Source organism: Podarcis liolepis (assembly GCF_965112155.1).
Source record: "Podarcis liolepis genome assembly, chromosome: 7".
In the NCBI taxonomy this organism is placed as follows: domain Eukaryota; kingdom Metazoa; phylum Chordata; class Lepidosauria; order Squamata; family Lacertidae; genus Podarcis; species Podarcis liolepis.
This window is the reverse complement of record NC_139561.1, coordinates 4,647,534-4,666,738: the sequence shown is the minus strand read 5'-3', so window position 1 is coordinate 4,666,738 and position 19,205 is coordinate 4,647,534. Positions and strand designations below refer to the sequence as shown.

The 19,205-nt window shown below is 49.0% G+C and overlaps 1 protein-coding gene across 2 annotated transcripts in view; it reads right to left on the bottom strand.

The window, feature by feature from the left end:
* Nucleotides 1-931: 931 nt before the first annotated feature.
* Nucleotides 932-19,205, bottom strand: part of HK2 (hexokinase 2) — a 56,087-nt gene continuing 37,813 nt past the window's right edge. For both annotated transcript variants that reach the window (XM_083514194.1, XM_083514193.1), the window contains exons 5-18: nt 18,954-19,049; nt 16,863-16,962; nt 15,605-15,788; nt 14,201-14,356; nt 13,592-13,825; nt 12,738-13,042; nt 11,109-11,257; nt 9,880-9,999; nt 9,256-9,351; nt 8,651-8,750; nt 8,167-8,350; nt 7,744-7,899; nt 4,992-5,225; nt 932-3,552 (exon numbers count right to left, since the gene is read on the bottom strand). In XM_083514194.1, the coding sequence (XP_083370320.1) occupies nt 3,408-3,552; nt 4,992-5,225; nt 7,744-7,899; nt 8,167-8,350; nt 8,651-8,750; nt 9,256-9,351; nt 9,880-9,999; nt 11,109-11,257; nt 12,738-13,042; nt 13,592-13,825; nt 14,201-14,356; nt 15,605-15,788; nt 16,863-16,962; nt 18,954-19,049 (2,259 nt within the window). In that variant the 3' untranslated portion in view covers nt 932-3,407. The remainder of the gene's footprint in view (nt 3,553-4,991; nt 5,226-7,743; nt 7,900-8,166; nt 8,351-8,650; nt 8,751-9,255; nt 9,352-9,879; nt 10,000-11,108; nt 11,258-12,737; nt 13,043-13,591; nt 13,826-14,200; nt 14,357-15,604; nt 15,789-16,862; nt 16,963-18,953; nt 19,050-19,205) is intronic.

Here is a 19,205-nt window from a genome sequence, read left to right as displayed (position 1 = left end):
CACTGTATAGCCAATTCATTAGATTCCTCCAAACACTAACCTGCATTTTTCTTAAGTTGAGGGTGGGAAAAGAATTAAAACCAGATGCCGTCAATACTGAGGTAGCAGTGTCCCCATCCCTGGAGGTTTTTAAACAGAGGTCAGATGACCATCTGTTGGGGATTCTTTTGCTGCGATTCCTGCATTGCAGAGGGTTGGGAAAGTCCCTTCCAACTCTACAATCCTATGACTCCAACCAAAAAGGGCTATTATTTACCTTACAAATAATGTTCCAAGACTTCAGTATCATCCCGCCAAAACAGAACAGATTCAGACTTCAGAATGAACATTGCTAGATTGCAATTCACATCATTTCACCGATAATTCTGAAAGGGAAAGTATTTTGAAGCTTTTTTCCAATTCACTTCCCCGCACCAACATTTCTAGTTTTCTGTACCAATCACTGCCCTTAATTTTATTTTTATTTTTGGAGTTTTTGCTCTTCTGGCTGATACAGAATAGGGATGGGACTGTCACAGCCCCCAGAGGAGCTGTCTCTGAATTAAAAATAGTCTATATAGCAGCTTCCACCAGCCTGCTGGAAAAACTCTCCAGAGGCTGCCTTGAAGGAGATTCTGCTCCTTGCTGAAACTCTCATGGTAGAGCCAAACAGCTGGTAGGAGCAGAGTGCAGGAGACCCTTTGCACAGCTAAGGAAAATTAGGCCAAATCAACAGAAAAGCCTATCTTAAGAGCTAGCCAGGACCTCCTGAGTGCAGCTACTGTGGGCTTCCCAGAGGCTGACCACTGTTGGGAACAGGACACTGGGCCAGGTGGAACCACTGCTGCTCTGAACCGGCAAGATTGTTTTTATGTTCTCAAAATCCGGCCAAGTGATTTAGGGACCTTTGCGTTTCACCTCATGGAACTGTGGCAGAGAGTCTGGACCCAAATTGTCACACAAAACATAATTTTATTGCTACTGTTTTCCCTTTTCATAAAACATTCACCATCAAATAAAAATTTGCTGTTCACCAAAGAAAGTTCACTACTAGTGAAATACATTTTTTTTCCAGAGGAGGTACAATCCAGCAACCACGTAATATTCAAGTTAAAAAAATATACATTATGATCAATTTCTCCATTATACAATAGATCAAATACTTGCGTTTCAATTCTTTCAGCAGGGTGGGATAATTATTTCCAGTAAAACTGTTACGTAAAGCTGTTTGGTATTGCATTGGTCAATTCTTTTTCTTTTATTACAAAAATACTCTTGATGTATCTTGATGTTGGGACATTCCTCAGATTCCCAGCCTGCCATTTCTACCCAGAGGTTATTTTCAGAATTTTCATCTTCATTGCAACTTTGAAACTTTTATAAAATATGCAAACATTTAACATTTAAAAAAAAGAGGAGAAAGTAATGTGCTTTTCATCTGTCTCAGGATCTCACCAGTGGAGATGCTCTTTTGGTACTAGTTATTCCAAACCATATAAATATATAGATACAGATATAAAGATAAAAAAATAGAGGGGGAAATCTATCTTCAAACTCACAGCCTCACCAAGGATTTCTTGTGTACATCACAGGCAGGCATTGTCTTGCATTAAATAGATACCAAAAATATTCTTTTCTTTATTGTAGTACAAACACACTGCTTGGCGGTTTCTCCCAGAGTAGCAATTTCCCACTAGCAAACCATCTATTTCCTCCTTTCAGTAACAACCAAACTGGTGAGCAACTGGAAGTCAATAAGAAGGGCTCAGTGATGGCTTTTGCCAGTTAAAATGAGAATCCAAAAAAAGAGAAGTTTGGAGCACATTCTACATTCAACCATTCATTTCCCACTGTATCTCTCGTGGCCTCAGGGCTAAACTTGGCCACTAGTGGATTTATGGCATGCTTAAGAGATGCAGAACATTGCCATTCCCAAACAGGTTAAGCCCTTATCCTGCTCCACCAACGCTAACAGAGTAGCAGGTGAAAGAGACAGCCCAAGTTTGCACCACAGCTGCACAGCCTCGATTCATTGCAACAAACCCATGCGCCTCTGAAAGGAACAGAGGCTCCAGAAAACGTGTTTGCAGGACTGAGCCCAAAGAGAAAGAGAGAGAAAGAAGTTCCAGTAGTGGTGATGAGAACGTGGCCAGTTTTCGCCTTCTGCTAACGGATAGGCTTCACATTTTCCTATTCCTCTGATCAGCTCTGAACTGTCTCAAGCCTCTTTTTTTCCTCCCTGTCTTGATCCACTGCTCCTGCCCACCCCTCCTCCCACCAACCCCACCCTCGGAAACATTTTTGCTTGCCAGAACCCCCGAAATGCTCTTCAGCCCTGCACTCCTGCCAACACTATTATTCACACAAGAACCCCCCCCAGCCCCCAACTATATACAGAAAGAGAGGTACAGCTCGCAAGACATTTGTTCCAAAGTGTCGAGCCAGTTGTGAGGTAAGGTGAAGGTGCTATTTTCACAGACAAAATATAATAAGTTATTCCCCAACCCAGGTAAAAAGATAGTGCAATGCAAAACTTTTGAGGGAGGGGGGTAAACAAGCTTCTGTTTGGCGACTGCTCTATTTACAGGAGTAGCAGCAGAAAGCAGGGACAATGCAATCCCAGTCACCAAACTCCCAGATGTGCAGGCAAGCCCCTCCACACATGCTATCCACCAAGCTGCAGTGCTAATGGAGGAAGAGCAGGCTGGAAGACAGGACCATCCCAGGAGCCCTGAAACACTCCCAGGCACATGCTTGCGTCTTCACCTGGAAATGCAATGCAAACAGGCGTTTTTGACAGCAGAATGCTCCCACGTTCCCCGGACTCAGCACCCTTCCCCGGACATTCTACTCTTGAAATGGGTATACCCTGTGCTTTTAAAAATAACAACACTACTAATAACAATGAGATGCCATGGCTTTCATGGAAACAGCAACACCTTGATCCTTCAAGCCCAATATTCAAGCCAGGTTTGCCCTTCTTTTGTATTCTTCTGCTAGGACTGATTCTGCAGTTTGGAAACAGACACAGACAGAGACCACAGGTTGCAAAGTGGCAACGCGGGTGTCCCGGTTGCCCACCTTTTTTTACGGAAGACACAGGTTGTGGAGAGGTTAACAGGTGAGATCTAACACCAACACTGTGCACGCAAGAGAGAGAGAGAGAGATTTTGGGTTTGAACCAGCAGTGGTGTGAGGGACACACGCAGACACCACGGGATGCTTGACTCGATATGTGCTCGTATGGCATGCAGAGGGGCAGAGGGGACACCTTTTGCATGGGGAATGTAGGGCCTTGGGTCACAGGAGTGGCATCTTTGGAGAAGAAGTAAAGCGAGGATCCGGCCAGTGGTGATCAAGGGCTTGAGTGGAGTGAGGGGCAGGCGCAGCTGGGGATCCGCTGGGCCCAGCTCTCCTGACCTGGGGGCCTAGTGCTGGCCCGCCTCCCGGATCCTGCACGCCACAGCAGTGATGAGCGCTGCGCCCTTGCCGCTGCCATCTTCCGACTGGAGGAAGGTCACCTCGCACTTAGGAGAGAGCTGCTTCACGGTTTCGCGCATGACAGTAGAGAAGCTGCCGGGAAAAGGGAGAGTAGATTAAGATGGGGCCGGGAGGAGAGCTCTTCTGGATCCTGCTCTCACAGTGGCCAATCACAGAAATAAAGACACAACACGTAGGCTAATAACGTGTTAGAGCATATATAATAGAATAATGATATCATTCAAAAAGTAGAAATAAATCTATTAGAGCTCATATATGCAGTGCAACAAACTAGCGGCGCAGAACGTCAAGCCATGTGTTCAAGATAGGCGCTGAGAAAACGTGCGTTGAAACTTTTGAAGAACTATTGAGAAAACTTTACTTTTTAGACTTTTGAGACGTCTTCTGTTAAAACTTTTGAATAACCATTGTGAGACTGACCTTTGACGCCTATCTTGAAAACACGGCTCAACGTTCTGTACCACTAGTCTGTTACATTCGATCACAAGAGCCTCCTTCTCCCCTCCTGTGGCTTCCAGCATCTGGCATTCAGAAGCAGTGCTGTCTCTGGCATAGGAGTCGGCCCTAGGGAACAAGGTTCCAACCCCCCCTAAAATATTTGAGGGGGCCACCCCCCCAAAAAAAAGCTGATAGACATTGCCATTCAAATGGCATGTGTGTGTCGTTTCTTGTGATCGATTATGCAGGGTGGGGTTTACCTGGCCCCCGCTCAATATTTAATTCAATTTGGCATCTCATGGAGGCAGAATATAGCCAATGTGTCTGGTAGCTACCAATAGCTCTCTTCTCTATGAATTTCTCTGACCAGCCAGTCAGAAACCCCATTGCAGGCAGAGCTTATAGCTGAGCACCTCGCTCCTCTCTTATCCTGGCCACCCCACCCATCTCTCCCTCCCTTTTATATTTTAAGCTGCTTATGGCTTAATTTTCTTTGCCCTACCATTAATAATAAAAGTACCATCAATTCTAATCTTAAGTATTTGCAGACACGGGAAGTAAAGGAGTTTTGATCTTCTCCCCCCGCCCCACACTTAATTTCATGCAAAACACTGTACAGTTAGACCACATCTTGCACACATTTAACTTGCACAATTTCAACTGTACACAGAGGAAGGAAGGCTGATTGAAATCATACAAGAGTTTGGAAGAGTTTTATTTTTGCTGCAGGTCTGCTTGCAAACAAAAGCAGGGGGCCCAAGCAAGGCCACGCTGGGATCAGGAGATGCCCGGAGCTCAGAGCACATTTGCCCAAAACTTTGCACAGAATCAGGTCTCAGGATGGGGTGACTTTGGTGCAGGAATATTATTGCAAAAAGCATACACTCAACTCTGGGTGGATGGGTTAAAGTCCTAGAACCAGAGAGAGCCTGATTAAAAGACACACGCCCCACCCCCCACCCTTCCCAATTCTGTGCAGAAGCAGCAACACTGCAGGTCCAACGCTCTCCCTCCAGCCCTCCCAGAGGCAGAGTAACCCCAGGCAAGGTCTTGCTGAAAGGAGAGAGACTTACTGAGGATGGAGCTTGTACAGGGTCCCATCCACGCCAACAGTGATTTTCAGGGAGTCTAGCCCACGGTTCTCTCGGATCTTGTCCACCACCGCAGCCATCCCTGCCCCACACAGCTGGGCGGCACGCCGGGCAATCACTGTGCACACTTCTTTCACAATGATGCTGTCATCACAGGTGCTCTCTAGTCCAAGATGCTGGAGGATGGAGCGGACCTGAAGGAGGGCGAGGCGGTCGCTGGAGGGGTCAAGAGAGAGAGAAAGTTGGGAGGAGCAGAGGCAGGCGCTTCTTGACAGCTATGCCAGGATGGACAGAAGGCAGTCCAGTTGCCAGCTGTAGAGCAGGAAGGGGCACCGCAGTTCCAGGCACCTGAAGCTAGGAGGCGCTGTGCCAAACCAGGTAAAAACCGAGCCTTTTCTTCCTGGACCACCCAAGACTAGCGGTGGAGCGTGCAAGGCCCCACTCCCCCCCTCCGTGCTCAGAGCTGGGGGCTGTCCCAGACCCTGCCTGCATTTTGGAGGTATGGTCAGGAAGAACTTGCACTTTGGTTGGCCAAAACTTGCAGACTCCTGGAGAGTTGCTTCCAAAGGAATACACCATGCAGAATCCCACTAGCCCCTCATTCAAATATGTCAAATATTTAGTGAGATGCAGCAACAGACCCTGCAATGCTGAGCATGGCAGTCCAGTTCTGCCCGTCACATCCCTTCAGAAAAGAGGGCCCTGTGGTGATATCACTATGCTTTGCAGTGCCATTGCATTCACACTTATTCCTTTTTCTCCAAGGAGCTCAGGGTGGCGTACAGGGTTCACCCCCTCTTCACTTAATCACCACAACAACCCTGCAAGGTAGGTTTGGCTGGGAGTGAGTGACCCGAGGCGCAAGGTCACCCAGTGAGGTTCATGGCAATTTGAACCCTGTTCTCCCAGTCCCTCGTCCAACATTCCTAGTCCCACTGTTTCACCCTGGCTCTTTTTCAGCCTTGCTGCTAATCGAGAGAAAACATCACGAAGACATCCTAGCACATATTTCCTTTGCTAATGTTTGTGGGAAGAGGCTTTGGCCACGGGGTCAAGGTCTTGCCCGGTTGTGCCCAAAGGGAGATACCACTGGAATTCGGGTGCCAGTGAGAGAATGCTATGCAGTAGGTTCACTAGCCACCAGGTGGCAGCAAATCTCACAGCGAGAGCCACATAGGTGGGGAATTGCAGTCAGTGCAGCACAATTGCTGGCAGGAGGGAGACCCTGTCTGCGCAGAACACCTGTGCTCAGAGACCTGCCCTTAATGCTGACTTGCTCCTATGCCAAGTTCAAGGTGTTCTTATTAGTATGCTAATCCCCCTTGGCAACTTGGGATCTGTTTATCGGCAAGATAACCTGAGCCTACGTATGCCCTCCTGACCACTCCAATCTGCGGAACTGGTACTGTTTCAGGGGCTTCAAAATTCCCATTCTGCATTTGTAAGGACTCGGTCTCTTACCTACACTTGGGGACTCCCTGCCTCTGGACATCAGGCAGGTGTCTGCTAAAAACATTTGTGTTAGACAAGCCTGCCCGGATGTTCAGAAAGTTTTAATCTAATTTCAACTTTTTAAAAGTTTAAATTTATTTTTGTTCATTTTTCTCCTTGATAATTTTGCTGTATTATCTTTTTCCACAAACTGTTTGGAGGTGTGTGTTTTTAACAATAAAGTATGCATAAATCTTGTGAAATAAATATAATCAAACATATGAACACTGGTAACGATGCAGTGCAATGTTTGATTCTCAGGCTACGCCAAAAAGCCAGGCAGTCCCGACTGGGCAGCTCTACAATGGCCCAGGCAGGCTCCCCAAAGCATCACCTCACACATCGCTTCCTCTTCTGCCTTGCCCTGCAGAGTCTTGTCATTCCCACCCACACTTTGGCCAGTGCTGATGTCCAGCACCCAGAAGACTGGGAGTCACTCATAAGGAACCTCTTCCACAGAAAAGTTCCTACAAGACTCAGACCACATTTACACAATACATTTAAAGCGCTATGATACCACTTTAAACATTTACAACCTCCCACAAAGAATTCTGGACCCTGTAGTTTCTTAAGGGTACAGATAAGTGCTAGGAGGCCCCTATTCTCCTCCCAGAACCACAATTCACAGAGTTCCTTGGGAAGAGGGACTGGTTGTTAAACCACTCCAGGAACTTCCTGACAGTAAGAGCTGTTTGACAGTGGAATTTGCTTCCAAGGAGTGTGGTGGAGTCTCCTTCTTTGGAGGTCTTTAAGCAGAGGCTTGACAACCATATGTCAGGAGTGCTCTGATGGTGTTTCCTGCTTGGCAGGGGGTTGGACTCGATGGCCCTTGTGGTCTCTTCCAACTCTATGATTCTATGATTCTATGATTCTATGATTCTATGATTCTATGATTCTATGAATTGTAGCTTGGGGAGGGGAATAGGGGCCCCCTCACGACTCTCACCCACCGTAACAAACAGCAGCTCCCCAAGCTCTTTTGGGGAAGCCGTAACGGTTTAAAGTGGTATCACAGCACTTTACACGTATCGTGTGAACGTGGCCTCAGGGGACAAAGGGTTCGCAGGAGCAGAGGTCCTCTAGCCCTGCGACACAGGATGAAATGGCCACAACCCCAGCAGACAGCCTGTCCATCCTCTGCTTAAATACCTCCAGAGGGTGGGAGAGGCAATTGGCTCCACTTCCAAACCGCTCTTGCCTTTAGGTTGTCCCCCCCCCCCCCGCCATTTTGCCCCCAACCTACCTCTCAATCTGAGACAAGAACTTGGTCTCAAAGATTCCCCTCGTCTTCAGCCGCTCGGAGATCCGCCCACGAAACAACAGGCCTCGCTTGGTGAAATCGATCAGGATGTTTCGGACAATTTCACCCAAGTACATCCCGCTGATCATTTTCTCGAACCTAAGACAGTAAAGGGAAAGGGGTTTTCATTTCATTTTTATTTTTTGCTGCGAGGGAAATTCAGTTTAGAAGTAAACATGATCAGCATGGAGAGGCAAGCATCCATGGGAAGATACCTTCCCTCCATAAGAACATCGGGAGGAGCTTAGCGAACAAGGACTTTAGCAAACCTGAAACATCCCCTACAGAGAGTCCTTGATGGGAGGCTGGTATGTATTAGACACAGAGGAGGAGGAGGAGGAAGAGGAGGGAAAACCTCCCACCCACCTTTGCTTCCCAGGATTGAGAGAGTTTTCATCCACGGCGGCATCAAACTCCGTCCGGAAGTCATCCAAGCAGCCACTGTCGCCAAAGGCCCCCCACTCCATGTTAATGCACATCCGGCCCTCGTCCCCGTCCACCAGCTCCACGTTCTTCATCTCCTCCATGTAGCAGGCATTGCTGCCTGTGCCTGGGAAGCCACAACACAGGTCAGCATCACACATGGGGGGGGGACACCCTGCTGCAAGTGGGCAGGGTAGTAAACAGGGACCAGAGCAGCGACAGCCGAACTTCTGTGGCCTGAGGGCTGCAATCACCCTCTGCCAGCCACATGCTGCTCACAAGACAGCTATGGGCGTTGCCAAAAGCAGGTCTGGCTCCCACACACGTGTGAACACACGTGCACACACACTCGTATTTGTGCATTTCTTATACATTTCTTATGCATACTTATACATTTCATTAAATAAATGAATAAACAAAACCTTACCGACAATGAGCCCAACTTCACAAAAGGGGTCTTCGTATGCACAGGCCATCATGGTGCCCACGGTGTCATTCACCACGGCCACCACATCCAGGTCAAACTCCTGAGAAAGAGGGAGCAAAGGTTTGGCCTCAGGGGCTGAATGAAAGCCAGAATCTTTCCAAAATTCAGCCGGGGGGGGGGGCGGGCGGGGGCGGATGACCTCCCCCAACACAAAAACAAGGATCAAGTACACAAAATAAACTAGGCATGCATCGATCTGCAGAGGCCATTCCAATGGTACAGTCCCTGCTTGTTGGGTCATTACTCCTCTGATCACAACCAATAAATCAATTTATTAGATTTTTAGTGTCTCTGAGACAGAGACTTGCCTTTGCAGAAGCCACGCTGGCTCTGCTTCTGTAGAGCTTGTTCTTCTATATGCCTGGTTATTTTATCCTTAACAATACTTTCCACCAGTTTTCCCAGGGCAGATGTTAAGTTAGCCAGTGTTCCAGGATCTCTTTTCAAAACCAGTGTTACATTGGCTACTTCCCCATCCTCAGGTATGGAGGCTGATCTGAGGCACAAGTTACATATTTTGTCACACCTGTCTGACAGGAACGCACCTCTCTCCGGTGAATGGCCTCCTTCAGCAGGCTGACCACATCTTCCCCTTCACAACCAGAAGCATTGAAACCTTTGGTCCATTTCAGGAGAATTGCCTTAAGACAAGAAGAAGAGGAAGAGGAGGAGGAGGAAGAAGAAGGAGAAGAAGGAGAAGAAAGAAGTTATGCAAACACAAAATTGTCAAGGGTACAGTGAAGCAAAAGGATGCAATTCAAGAACTGTATCCTAGGAGCATTGCAAGGTCAAGCACGCCATGTTTGCACATCAGCTTAGACCATGACTCAGTGCATCCTCTCCATCTTGGTGCCCTCCTGATTGGATTACAGCTTCCATCAACCCAAGCCTGTACGATGCAGGGACCAATGTGACAATAGTGCAAAACATCTGGAAGGCACCAGATTGAGGAAGGCTGATTTAGTGTGATGTGTGCTAGCCGGAAAACTTTGCCAGCATTTAGTTTCCTTTCCCCCAAATCTCTGCCAGAGATTGCATTTGATAGCTCCCCTTAGCCTAACGAGCCAGCCTTGTTGTAAAACACATTGTCTTGTCCTTTTTGCAGCTGGCTAGTATGTTGTGCTTGCAGGAATGACTTAGGGTGGAGGGAGAAGCCAAACGAAGCTCACCTCATCCAGGCTGTTCTGGTGACAAGGGAAAGAGAAGGTGAATCCGAGAGGCAGCGACACGCCTTTCATCCCCATGTACTCCAAGAAGTCAGCAATGCAGTGGACAATGTGATCAAAGAGCTGAAAGGCAGAAGTGCAAAATGGAGTCGGGAGAAGACGGCTCAGAGCAGCTGAATGGGGGCTCAGGTGGGTCTTGCTGGCATCACAAAGTGAGCAGGACTGAGCTGCTCTCTATCCTGGACCAAACTACCATCATCATTTGAAGCCACCTTGCATTTAATGTTCTTCTGCAAACTACCAACATCATTTAAAGCAATCTTGGGAATGCAGCCACTAACTTCCTCATCGTGGGATAAGGGCTGCATTCTGGACAGGGCAGTGGGGGGCTCTTGAGGGAGGTCAGCAGAGGGAACAGGATAAGCCTGTCTCCAGCAATCTGATGCCCTCCAGGTGCTTTTGGACTACGACTCCCATTAGTTGTGCTGTCTGATGGAACCTGTAGTCCAAAACACCTGGAGAACACCTGGTTTGCAAAGGCCAGGGTGGCCTCGGTCTCTATAAAGTGCATGCACATCGCTGCGCTAAGGCACAGGCTCCAGGGTGCGGCTGAGGCCCTTCTCTGAATAAGCCATATTTTATGTCATAGTTAATTCGGCCCGCACAACCCCACTGCAGCAAGGGCTTAGCATGAGGTTCATTGCCCAAAGTGCTCAAGGAAACATTTCAGGCAGAAATGTCTTTTTTTCTTGGTGGAGAAGAGAGACGTTCCAGGGAAAGTGGACCCAGCCTAAGGAACCCAGCCTTTGTCACAGTGCAAATCCAATGTAACAAATAATGTCTCAAGTAAATAATAACACATAGATTGCAAGCACTGGGCTTGAATGGTTAGGGTTGTCTGTAAAAACACCACTCAGGGCTTTTACTATCTGAATAAAAGGGACTCTGCAAAAAGGAGTTATGATGTAACAGGCCCTGAAGGCAGCGCTTTGGCCAGAAAAGGATCCCCATCCCTGGTCTACCAGGTCGGACAGCTGGTCCATCTATCATCGCACCATCTCTTCTGTCTGCCATGGGTGTTCCCAGCCATGTGGAACAAGATCTTGTGATTGACAGGGACCTTCTGCATGCAAACCAAAAGCTCTCCTGCTCAGCTACAGTTTTCTCTGACCCTCTCAGAAGTCAAAGCCCCCATTTTGATCCCTGTCACAGTGTTGCACTGAGTTGCTCACCTCATCTCCTGTCCCCTGCATGATGTCCTGAGGGATCGAATAGATCTTGTTGTGCATCTCCACACTTCGCCGCATCCCATTCCGCACACGCACAAGCAGCACCCGGAAGTTTGTGCCCCCCAGATCCAAGGCCAGGAACTCCCCCTTTTCTGAACCAAAAACAGACACACTTGCCATCAGCACTCCTCTCCCCTCCATCTTCCAAGGACACTTGAACCCAGAGGACTATTTGTGGTGTCTTTTAGATGGGTGGGATGGGTTAGACCTGCCTTCTAGTATGGGTGTGGAGATAGATACCATCTGCAGGGCACCAGGTTGGCAGAGGCTGCTCTGGCTAACCTGGCACATGTGAAAATTCCTTTCTGACTCCAGAAAGGGCAGTGGAGAAAACTGAAATGATAGGTTGCAATGTTTGTGATTTGTTAGTTTAGGGAAAAGGTGAGTAAGAGATGACTTGGTATAAGTTTATAAAATTATGCAAGTGGAGAGAGAAACGGTTTTCTCCTCTCATAACCTTAATACTCGTGGGCTTCTAATGAGCTGAATATTGGAAGATTCAGGACAGACAGAAGAAAGGACTTCTTCACGCAACGCAGAGCCGAACTCTGGAACTCCCTCCCACAGGAGGCTGTCATGGCCACCAACCAGAATGGCTTTAAGAGGATTAGACAACCTCATGGAGGACAAAGCTACTAGCCAGGACGGCCATGTCTTGGAGGCAGCAACTCTTCTGAATATCAGTCGCTGGAAACCACAGGAGGAGAGAGCGCTCTGTGCTTGCATCTGGCTGGTCACTCTGAGAACAGGGTGCTGGACTGCATGGCTCATCGACCTGGTCCAGTAGGTTCTTCTTATGTTCTTAAGAACAAGAGCTTCTAAAGCAAAATGTTATTGCGCTCCAGATTTGCCCCATGCAAAGTCATGTCTCTTATTCCAACAGTTTCATGGGCTCCATAGAAAAAGGCTTTGCTGAGGAGGAGAGGGAGGAAAATAGGTCGACAGAACAGAAAGCTTTCTGACACCAGCAAATTCAGACACAAGACTTAGTAGGGTTCTGCTCCCTAAAGGCGTCTGACAGAGACTTTTTCGAACTCTTGCAAGCAGGATGCCAGCACAATATTCCTCTCCTGTGGCTTCCAGCAACTGGTATTCAGAAGCTACCTCCAACTGCAGTGGCTGGACAGAACCACAAGCAGCCTTTGATAGCCTTGTCCTCCAGGAATCCTCCAGTCCTCTTTTTAAAGGAGGCAGTAAATGAATGGCACTCTGGAAAAACAGCATAATTTCCCACCCCATTAAAAGAGGCCAGAATTGCCACCACCACAATCACATATTGACACCCCCACGGTTTGATGCCATAAGCCAAAAGGGGTCATATTATTAATTACTTTTATTATTAGATCCCACCTTTCCTCCAAGGAGACCAATGTGGTGCACATAGTTCTCGTGCCCATTTCATCCGCAAAATGGCCCTATGAGGTAGGCTAGAATGAGAGGCTGCGACTTGCTCATGGCTCAGTGGGGATTTGAAACCGCGTCTCCCAAGTCCTGCTCCAATACAAGTGATGCACACAAGTGGCCAACCGGATTTGGCCAAGGACACTGTCCATTATTTCCATCCCAATTTACCTGTTCCGTCTGGGATGGAGCAGACGTAAGAGGGCAGCATCTTCACAGTGGCCTCGTCGTGCGTCTCGTGGCCCAGGCCCCGCTCCATCTCTTCCTTCATCCTCTTCTTTATCTCCAGGAGCTGCTCCCGGCTGAGTCTCAGAGGATCCAAGATCTTCTGGCGCGCTTTGTGTTGGGCTGCCAGCCGGTAAGCCACCGCGGTGACCATGGCCGCGCCTTTCCCGCTCCCGTCCTCTGAGCGGATGAATCGGATGTCGCAATCGGGCAGGAAGCGGCGCACCATCTTCTGAAGGCGGCGGGCAAAGCTGTGCAAGGCAAGGGGAGAGAACCATTACAAACACACCCATGGCACATTCGGAAATCACTGGTGTTGGCAGACAGGGAAAGCATCATCTGGAGGACCATGGATTCCCTCCCCGAAGGATGAACTCCCTGAGCACAGACAGCGAAGAGCACAGTTGATAAGCTGGGGTGTGTGAAGAGGAGGGTGGCCAAGGTGATCAGGGGTGTGGAAAAAGAGGCAGATTTAGGACGGTGAGACCAGTTCCCCAGCACTGGGTGCCAAGTTGAGAGAGGTGCCACAGGGTGCAACAACTATCACATTGCACACATACAGAATGAAAGGTGAGAGGTGGGGGCAGCTGGATATTGGCCTTGCTCAGGGTGCTGCTGAAATCTGAAAGACCAAAAGTCTGCCCCTGCTGCAAACCAAGCACTTTACGAGGAATGTTTGAGGGAGCATTCTGGGATAGCTTCTCCTTCTAGGACTGGCACGCAAGGGACTTGCTTTCGAATAACCCCAAATGGCCCACACCCACCACAGCTATGAAGGCTGCTTTGCTTGCTCCACTTACTGAGGATGCTTCTTGTACACCGTCCCGTCCACTCCAACAGTGGAGCGCAGGCGCTCGACGCGCTTGTTCTCCTTGATGCGCCGGAGCACAGCCACCAGGGCAGCGCCACAGAGGTTGGCCGAGCGCGTGGAGACAATCTCGCAGATGCGCTGGGTGGCGACACAGTCTTCATGGGAGGGTTCCAGGCCCAGCTTCGTGAGGATCTCCTGGGCTTTCAGGAGGCCTTCCTTTTCCCTGCAAATCCAGGATGGCAAGCAAAGGGGGTCTGTAAGAGGCAGCAGTTCCTGCACAGCGGAGGGGGTTGCTCTGGGGTCGTGGGGAGTCAAAGGTCCTTTACTATTTCTGAAACAGGCTCCCTGTCCCCAGCATCCCAGGGCCACCCAGTCAGCGCGAAAGGGGAGCTTTTCAGCCACTGAGACGCCTGTCTCAGCCCTTGTGCTGATTGCAGTCGGTCAGAGAAAAAGGAGGCGAGTCGGCCACTGAGGACGGGCTCCTAGGATCCCTCCGGAGAAGGCGCATGGGGAAAACACCAAGGAGGATTTGTTCTGGCTCTTCCAAAGCTACAGATTTAGGAGCACGGAAAACACAAGGCGAGTCCCATTCACTCACTTTTCAATTGCAGAGACGTATCTGGTCTCAAAGTGTCCCGTCGTCAATAAGTCTGAGGTGAGTCTCCCATCGAAGAGGAGGTCTTCCTTGGCCATCTTCACCAGGATGAGCCTGACCAGTTCACCCATGTACATCCCGCTGATCATCTTCTCAAACCTGTGACACACCCCAAGGTGAGAGAGCGAGAGGCGGAGTTTGGGCAGCAGCAGAAACTGAAGCTCCAACACACCATAAACTTGAAAAGGAGTTTGATGGATAGTTTGGGTTGCATATGACTCCATCGTGGCAAGAATGTGTAGGGCAGGAGCTCAGCCCTCAAAGGAGTTGTGAAAATGACAGCCCCTCCATACACCCTGCGCCTCTCCCCCCGCAAGGAAAATGGAGCACTTGGGCAGGGGAAGCGCTCAACAACCATGTACCCCCCTGCAGAACTTTCATTGCACTTCCCAGGTTCTTGTTCGGTACCAGCTAAATATCCTGTTTTAAGCCAGCAAGCATATTCCCAGCAAGCATATTCCCATATTCCCTCACTGCGAGAAGCCAAGTTACAGGGAACCAGGCAGAGGGCCTTCTCGGTAGTGGCGCCCTCCCTGTGGAATGCCCCCCCACCAGATGTCAAAGAGAACAACAACTACCAGACTTTTAGAAGACATCTGAAGGCAGCCCTGTTTAGGGAAGCTTTTAATGTTTGATGTATCACAGTATTTTAATGTTCTTTTGGAAGCCGCCCAGAGTGGCTGGGGAAACCCCGCCAGATGGGCGGGGTATAAATATTATATTATTATTATTATTATTAATCAAATTGGGACTAGTTTACTTGCGGGATTGCCTTACTTCAGACACGCCCTCTCAACTGCTTTGATTTGTGGAATTGGCACTGTTACAGCTACCACATAAGACTCATTCCACACCTGCAAGCAAGCAATGTTTTCATGTGGCAGCAGTACACTTCGGAACTCCCTGCCTATTGATACCAGGCAGGTGCCTTCACTGTACTCTTTTCACTGCATGTTGAAAACCTTTTTATTTAGGCAAGCCTTCCTAGAGCTAAATCAGAATGGAGTGTACACTTCCAGGGTCAATGAGAGATACATTACTTCTGATAAATGAGCCACCATGAAAATTTGTGTCCCTGCTTTTTAGACTTGTCTACCCACATTCTATCTGAAACCCAAGGGCCATTTTGGTTGCCAGATGTGGATTATTTTCCAGCTCTCCTGCCCCACTGCAGTTGCCAGAAACCACAGGAGGGGAGAGGGCTCTTGCGCTCAAAGCCGTCTTGCTGGTTTCCTACAACAGGCATTTGTGAGACCAGGATGCTGGGTCAAAGGGGCCCTTTCCGCTTGACCCAGCAGGCCCTTCTGATCCTACCCAGGGTTATTATTTTTGAGGCACAGGACTTACAGCTGCTTTCCCGGGTTCAGGGAGCCCATGTCAATCTCCCGGTCAAACTCGGTCCTGATGTCATTCAGGGCCCCATCGTCGCCAAAAGCTCCCCACTCCATGTTGATGCACATGCGCCCCTCGTCGCCCTCCACGAGGTCAATGTGCTGCATGTCCTCCATGTAGCAAGCATTGCTACCTGTACCTAAAGGGAGGGAGAGAGAGAGATTAGGAGACTCCATGAAAGTGGAAAACCTGCAGCTGGAGCCTCCCACCCTTTTCCTACTTTCAAGGGCAGCCAGTACCGTCCTCTCCAGATGCCGCTGAGGGACAGCCCCATCATCCCTGGCTGTTGGCCAGGTTGGCTGCTGAACGGTGTCCTGTTCCCCTGCCCCTGATTTATTTCCTGGCCTTTCTGGCCCAGAACACTCATGGGGTTCTGCGACTGCAAGCAAAGTACCAGAAGAGACTAAGTAAAAGCTGCCACTACTTTCTAAGGCATATTTTTGGCAGGTCAAAAGACAGGGTGTGAGATTCAGGGATCAAACTATCTGGACTGCTGCAATGCGCTCTGGGTGGGGCTTCCCTCGCACTTGATCTGGAAGCTGCAGTTAATGCAGAATGCTGCAACGCAATTGCTGACAGGAGTGTGGCTGTGTCAGCATCAAACCCCTGCGCTCAGAGATCAGCACTGGTTGCTGGTTTGCTTCTGAATCACGTCCAAGGTGTTACAAATTAGTATACAAAGCCCTTAACAGCTTGGGACCACTTGACCTATGAGATCACCTTACCTCACATGTGCCCCCTCAACTGCTTTGATCGTTGGAACTAGCAATGCAATAGGTGCCACAAAATGCCCATTCTGCATTTGTAAGAACTCAATCTTTTCGTCTGACAGTAGTTACACTTTGGAACTCCCTGCCTATTGATACTAGATAGGCACCTTCACTGTACTCTTTTCAGTGCGTCCTAAAAACATTTTTGTTCAGACAAGCCTATTCAGATGTTTAGAAAGTTGATTTGCATTTTAACCTGTTTTCAGTCTATTGTTATTTTCGGAAAGTCTTAAATTACTGTTGTTAGTTCTTCTGAATGTTAATTTTATTGTTTTATCTTAATTGTAAACCGCTTTGAGGTTTGTTTTGTTTTACAGACAAGTAGTGTACAAATATTACAAAATAACATAAGAAGCAGGCTGGCCTCAGGTACGCAGGAAATTCAGGTGCTTTCCAAAGGTGGGGGAAATGTCCCTGCCCTCCTCTCCCCGCAGACTTCTTACCAACAATCAGCCCGATTTCACAGTTGTGATCGTCGTAGCCGCAGGTCATCATTGTCCCAACGGTGTCATTCACCACAGCCACAACATCAATCTCAAAGTCCTACAGAGCAGGAAGTTGGAAAAGGCCACCGTTGATTCAAATTCTGAACAATGGTTTGTCAAGAAATGTCCAAAATATTCAAATATCCTATTCCAGCTTCTGTGTGTGTGTGGGGGGGGGGGGTGATCAACTGAAATATTTCAGTTCTCAAGAACTCCTGACCTGGAGGCTGGTGGCTGCCAGAACCTCAGCTGCCCCAAAATGGAAAACCTTGCAGGATGTGCAACTTTTGCTTTGGTATAAAAATATGTGGAGTTTGGCATTAGCTGAAAAAAAATTAACTCATAAATTAACTCAAAGACTCAGAGGATCCCAAAGAATTATATGCTCTTTGGTGGGATTTTAACTTATCTACCACAGATACAGGCACATAGAACCCCCTCTCCACAGTGCAATGTGTGATTTGGTTTTCCTAAGTGTCTCAGGTTTTCTTCTTTCTTATTTAAATCTCTTCTGCATATACTGTGCTGCTTTTCACTTCATTCACACCCACGCAAACAGAAACGCCCACCCACATTTCCCCCTCCAGGATGAGGCTCCGGAAACTGGGTGGGGAAAGAGCTGGTTGTCTGGATGGGTCAGTCCCAGGCCCTGCTCACCCCACACCACAGCCCCAAACCCCCAAGGCACTTTGCACAAGGGGGGGGCGAGGCACCATGAACATCTGGCGATGTCCTGACTCCAAAAAAGTAAGAATAAAATGTGGCATCTGGAGGGGAATGGGGGCCGGGGGGGGGCCTCACACACAGGCCTCCACCCCACCCTGTGCAAGGGCAAACTGAAACTCCACCAAGCTGGCAAGCCCAGGAGGAGGCAAGAAGAGTTTTGCAGCTGGATCAGGCCAAAGGCCTCCTTAGTCCCTTGGGAAGCCCATAAGCAGGACTGGAGGGCAGAGGCAGACGCCCACTTGTGCCCCCCAGAAACTGGTATTCAGTGGCAGCTGCCTGATACGAGAGGCGTATGGAGTAGCCGCCATGTTGGTGTCTGTTATGGCATGGTCCAGTTCACTGTCTGTGTCCACCTGGAATCTCCAGGTGGTGCAGCAACAGACTCTTGTGTGAAATCCTGCAGAGCCAGTGAGGAGAACACCGACCTTGAGGGACCAATGCTCAGACTCGGGAGAAGGCAGCTTCCTGTGGAAATGGCCCACCTAGCTGAGCGAGTGTCAACACTGACCCGCAGTGGCTCTCCAGGTTGCAGGTCAAGCCCTCCCTGGAGATGCCAGAGAGGACCAAGGACTGGGCATGGCCGAAGAACTGGGCCTATCGCTCCTGCTCATCCAGCGACCATCTCCTGGCCATCAATTCCACAGGCAGCCATGGATGCACTCTGCCACCTCCAACACACGGGGGGAAATGAAAGGAATTCAGCTGCCTGGCTCTAGAGCGGGCAGAGTGAGGTGGTCATAGTGGTGGACTAAGACCCGGGAGATCAGGGTTCAAATCCCCACTTAACCCTGAAGCTCACTGGGTGACCCTGGGCCAGTCACAGTTTCTCAGCCTAACCTGCCTTACAGGGTTGTCGTGTGGATTACATGAGGAGGGGCAGGACAATGTACGCCACCTTTTAGCTCTCTGGAGGAAAATGTGGGATATACCGTATATACTCGAGTATAAGCCGACTTTTTTAGCACATTTTTTAATGCTGAAAAAGCCCCCCTCAGCTTATACTCGAGTGAGGGTCCCTTTTGGGCTGCTCCTTCCTCCTCCACCGCCTTTGCTGCCACCAGCATGCACACACACACACACACACACACACACACACACTCCGGCCCACCAGGAGATTTGTGGTGTGGTGAACCGGCTTATATTCAAGTCAGTAAGTTTTCCCAGTTTTTTGTGGTAAAATTAGGTGCCTCGGCTTACATTTGAGTTGGCTTACACTCGAGTATATACGGTAAATGTAACAACAACAACAACAACAACAACAACAACAACAACACACACACACACACAAAAACTATCTTAGAGACAGCAACAGGCTTAGCTTACCCCTCGTCTTCTTATGGCTTCCCGCAAGAGGCCCACAACGTCCCGGCCTTCCACACCACTGGATTTGAATCCCTTGGTCCACGTCACGAGGACGCTCTGTTTGGGAAAAAGAGGAAAGGAAATCAGGAACTGCCTGCCAGCCAGGGGAGACAGACAGAGGTTCCGTTTCCAAAGCAGAGAGAACTTTCCCACACCGTAGTTGTAACACAGGTACCTCACAACTTAAAGCACCTTTAACTTGTGCCATTTCAG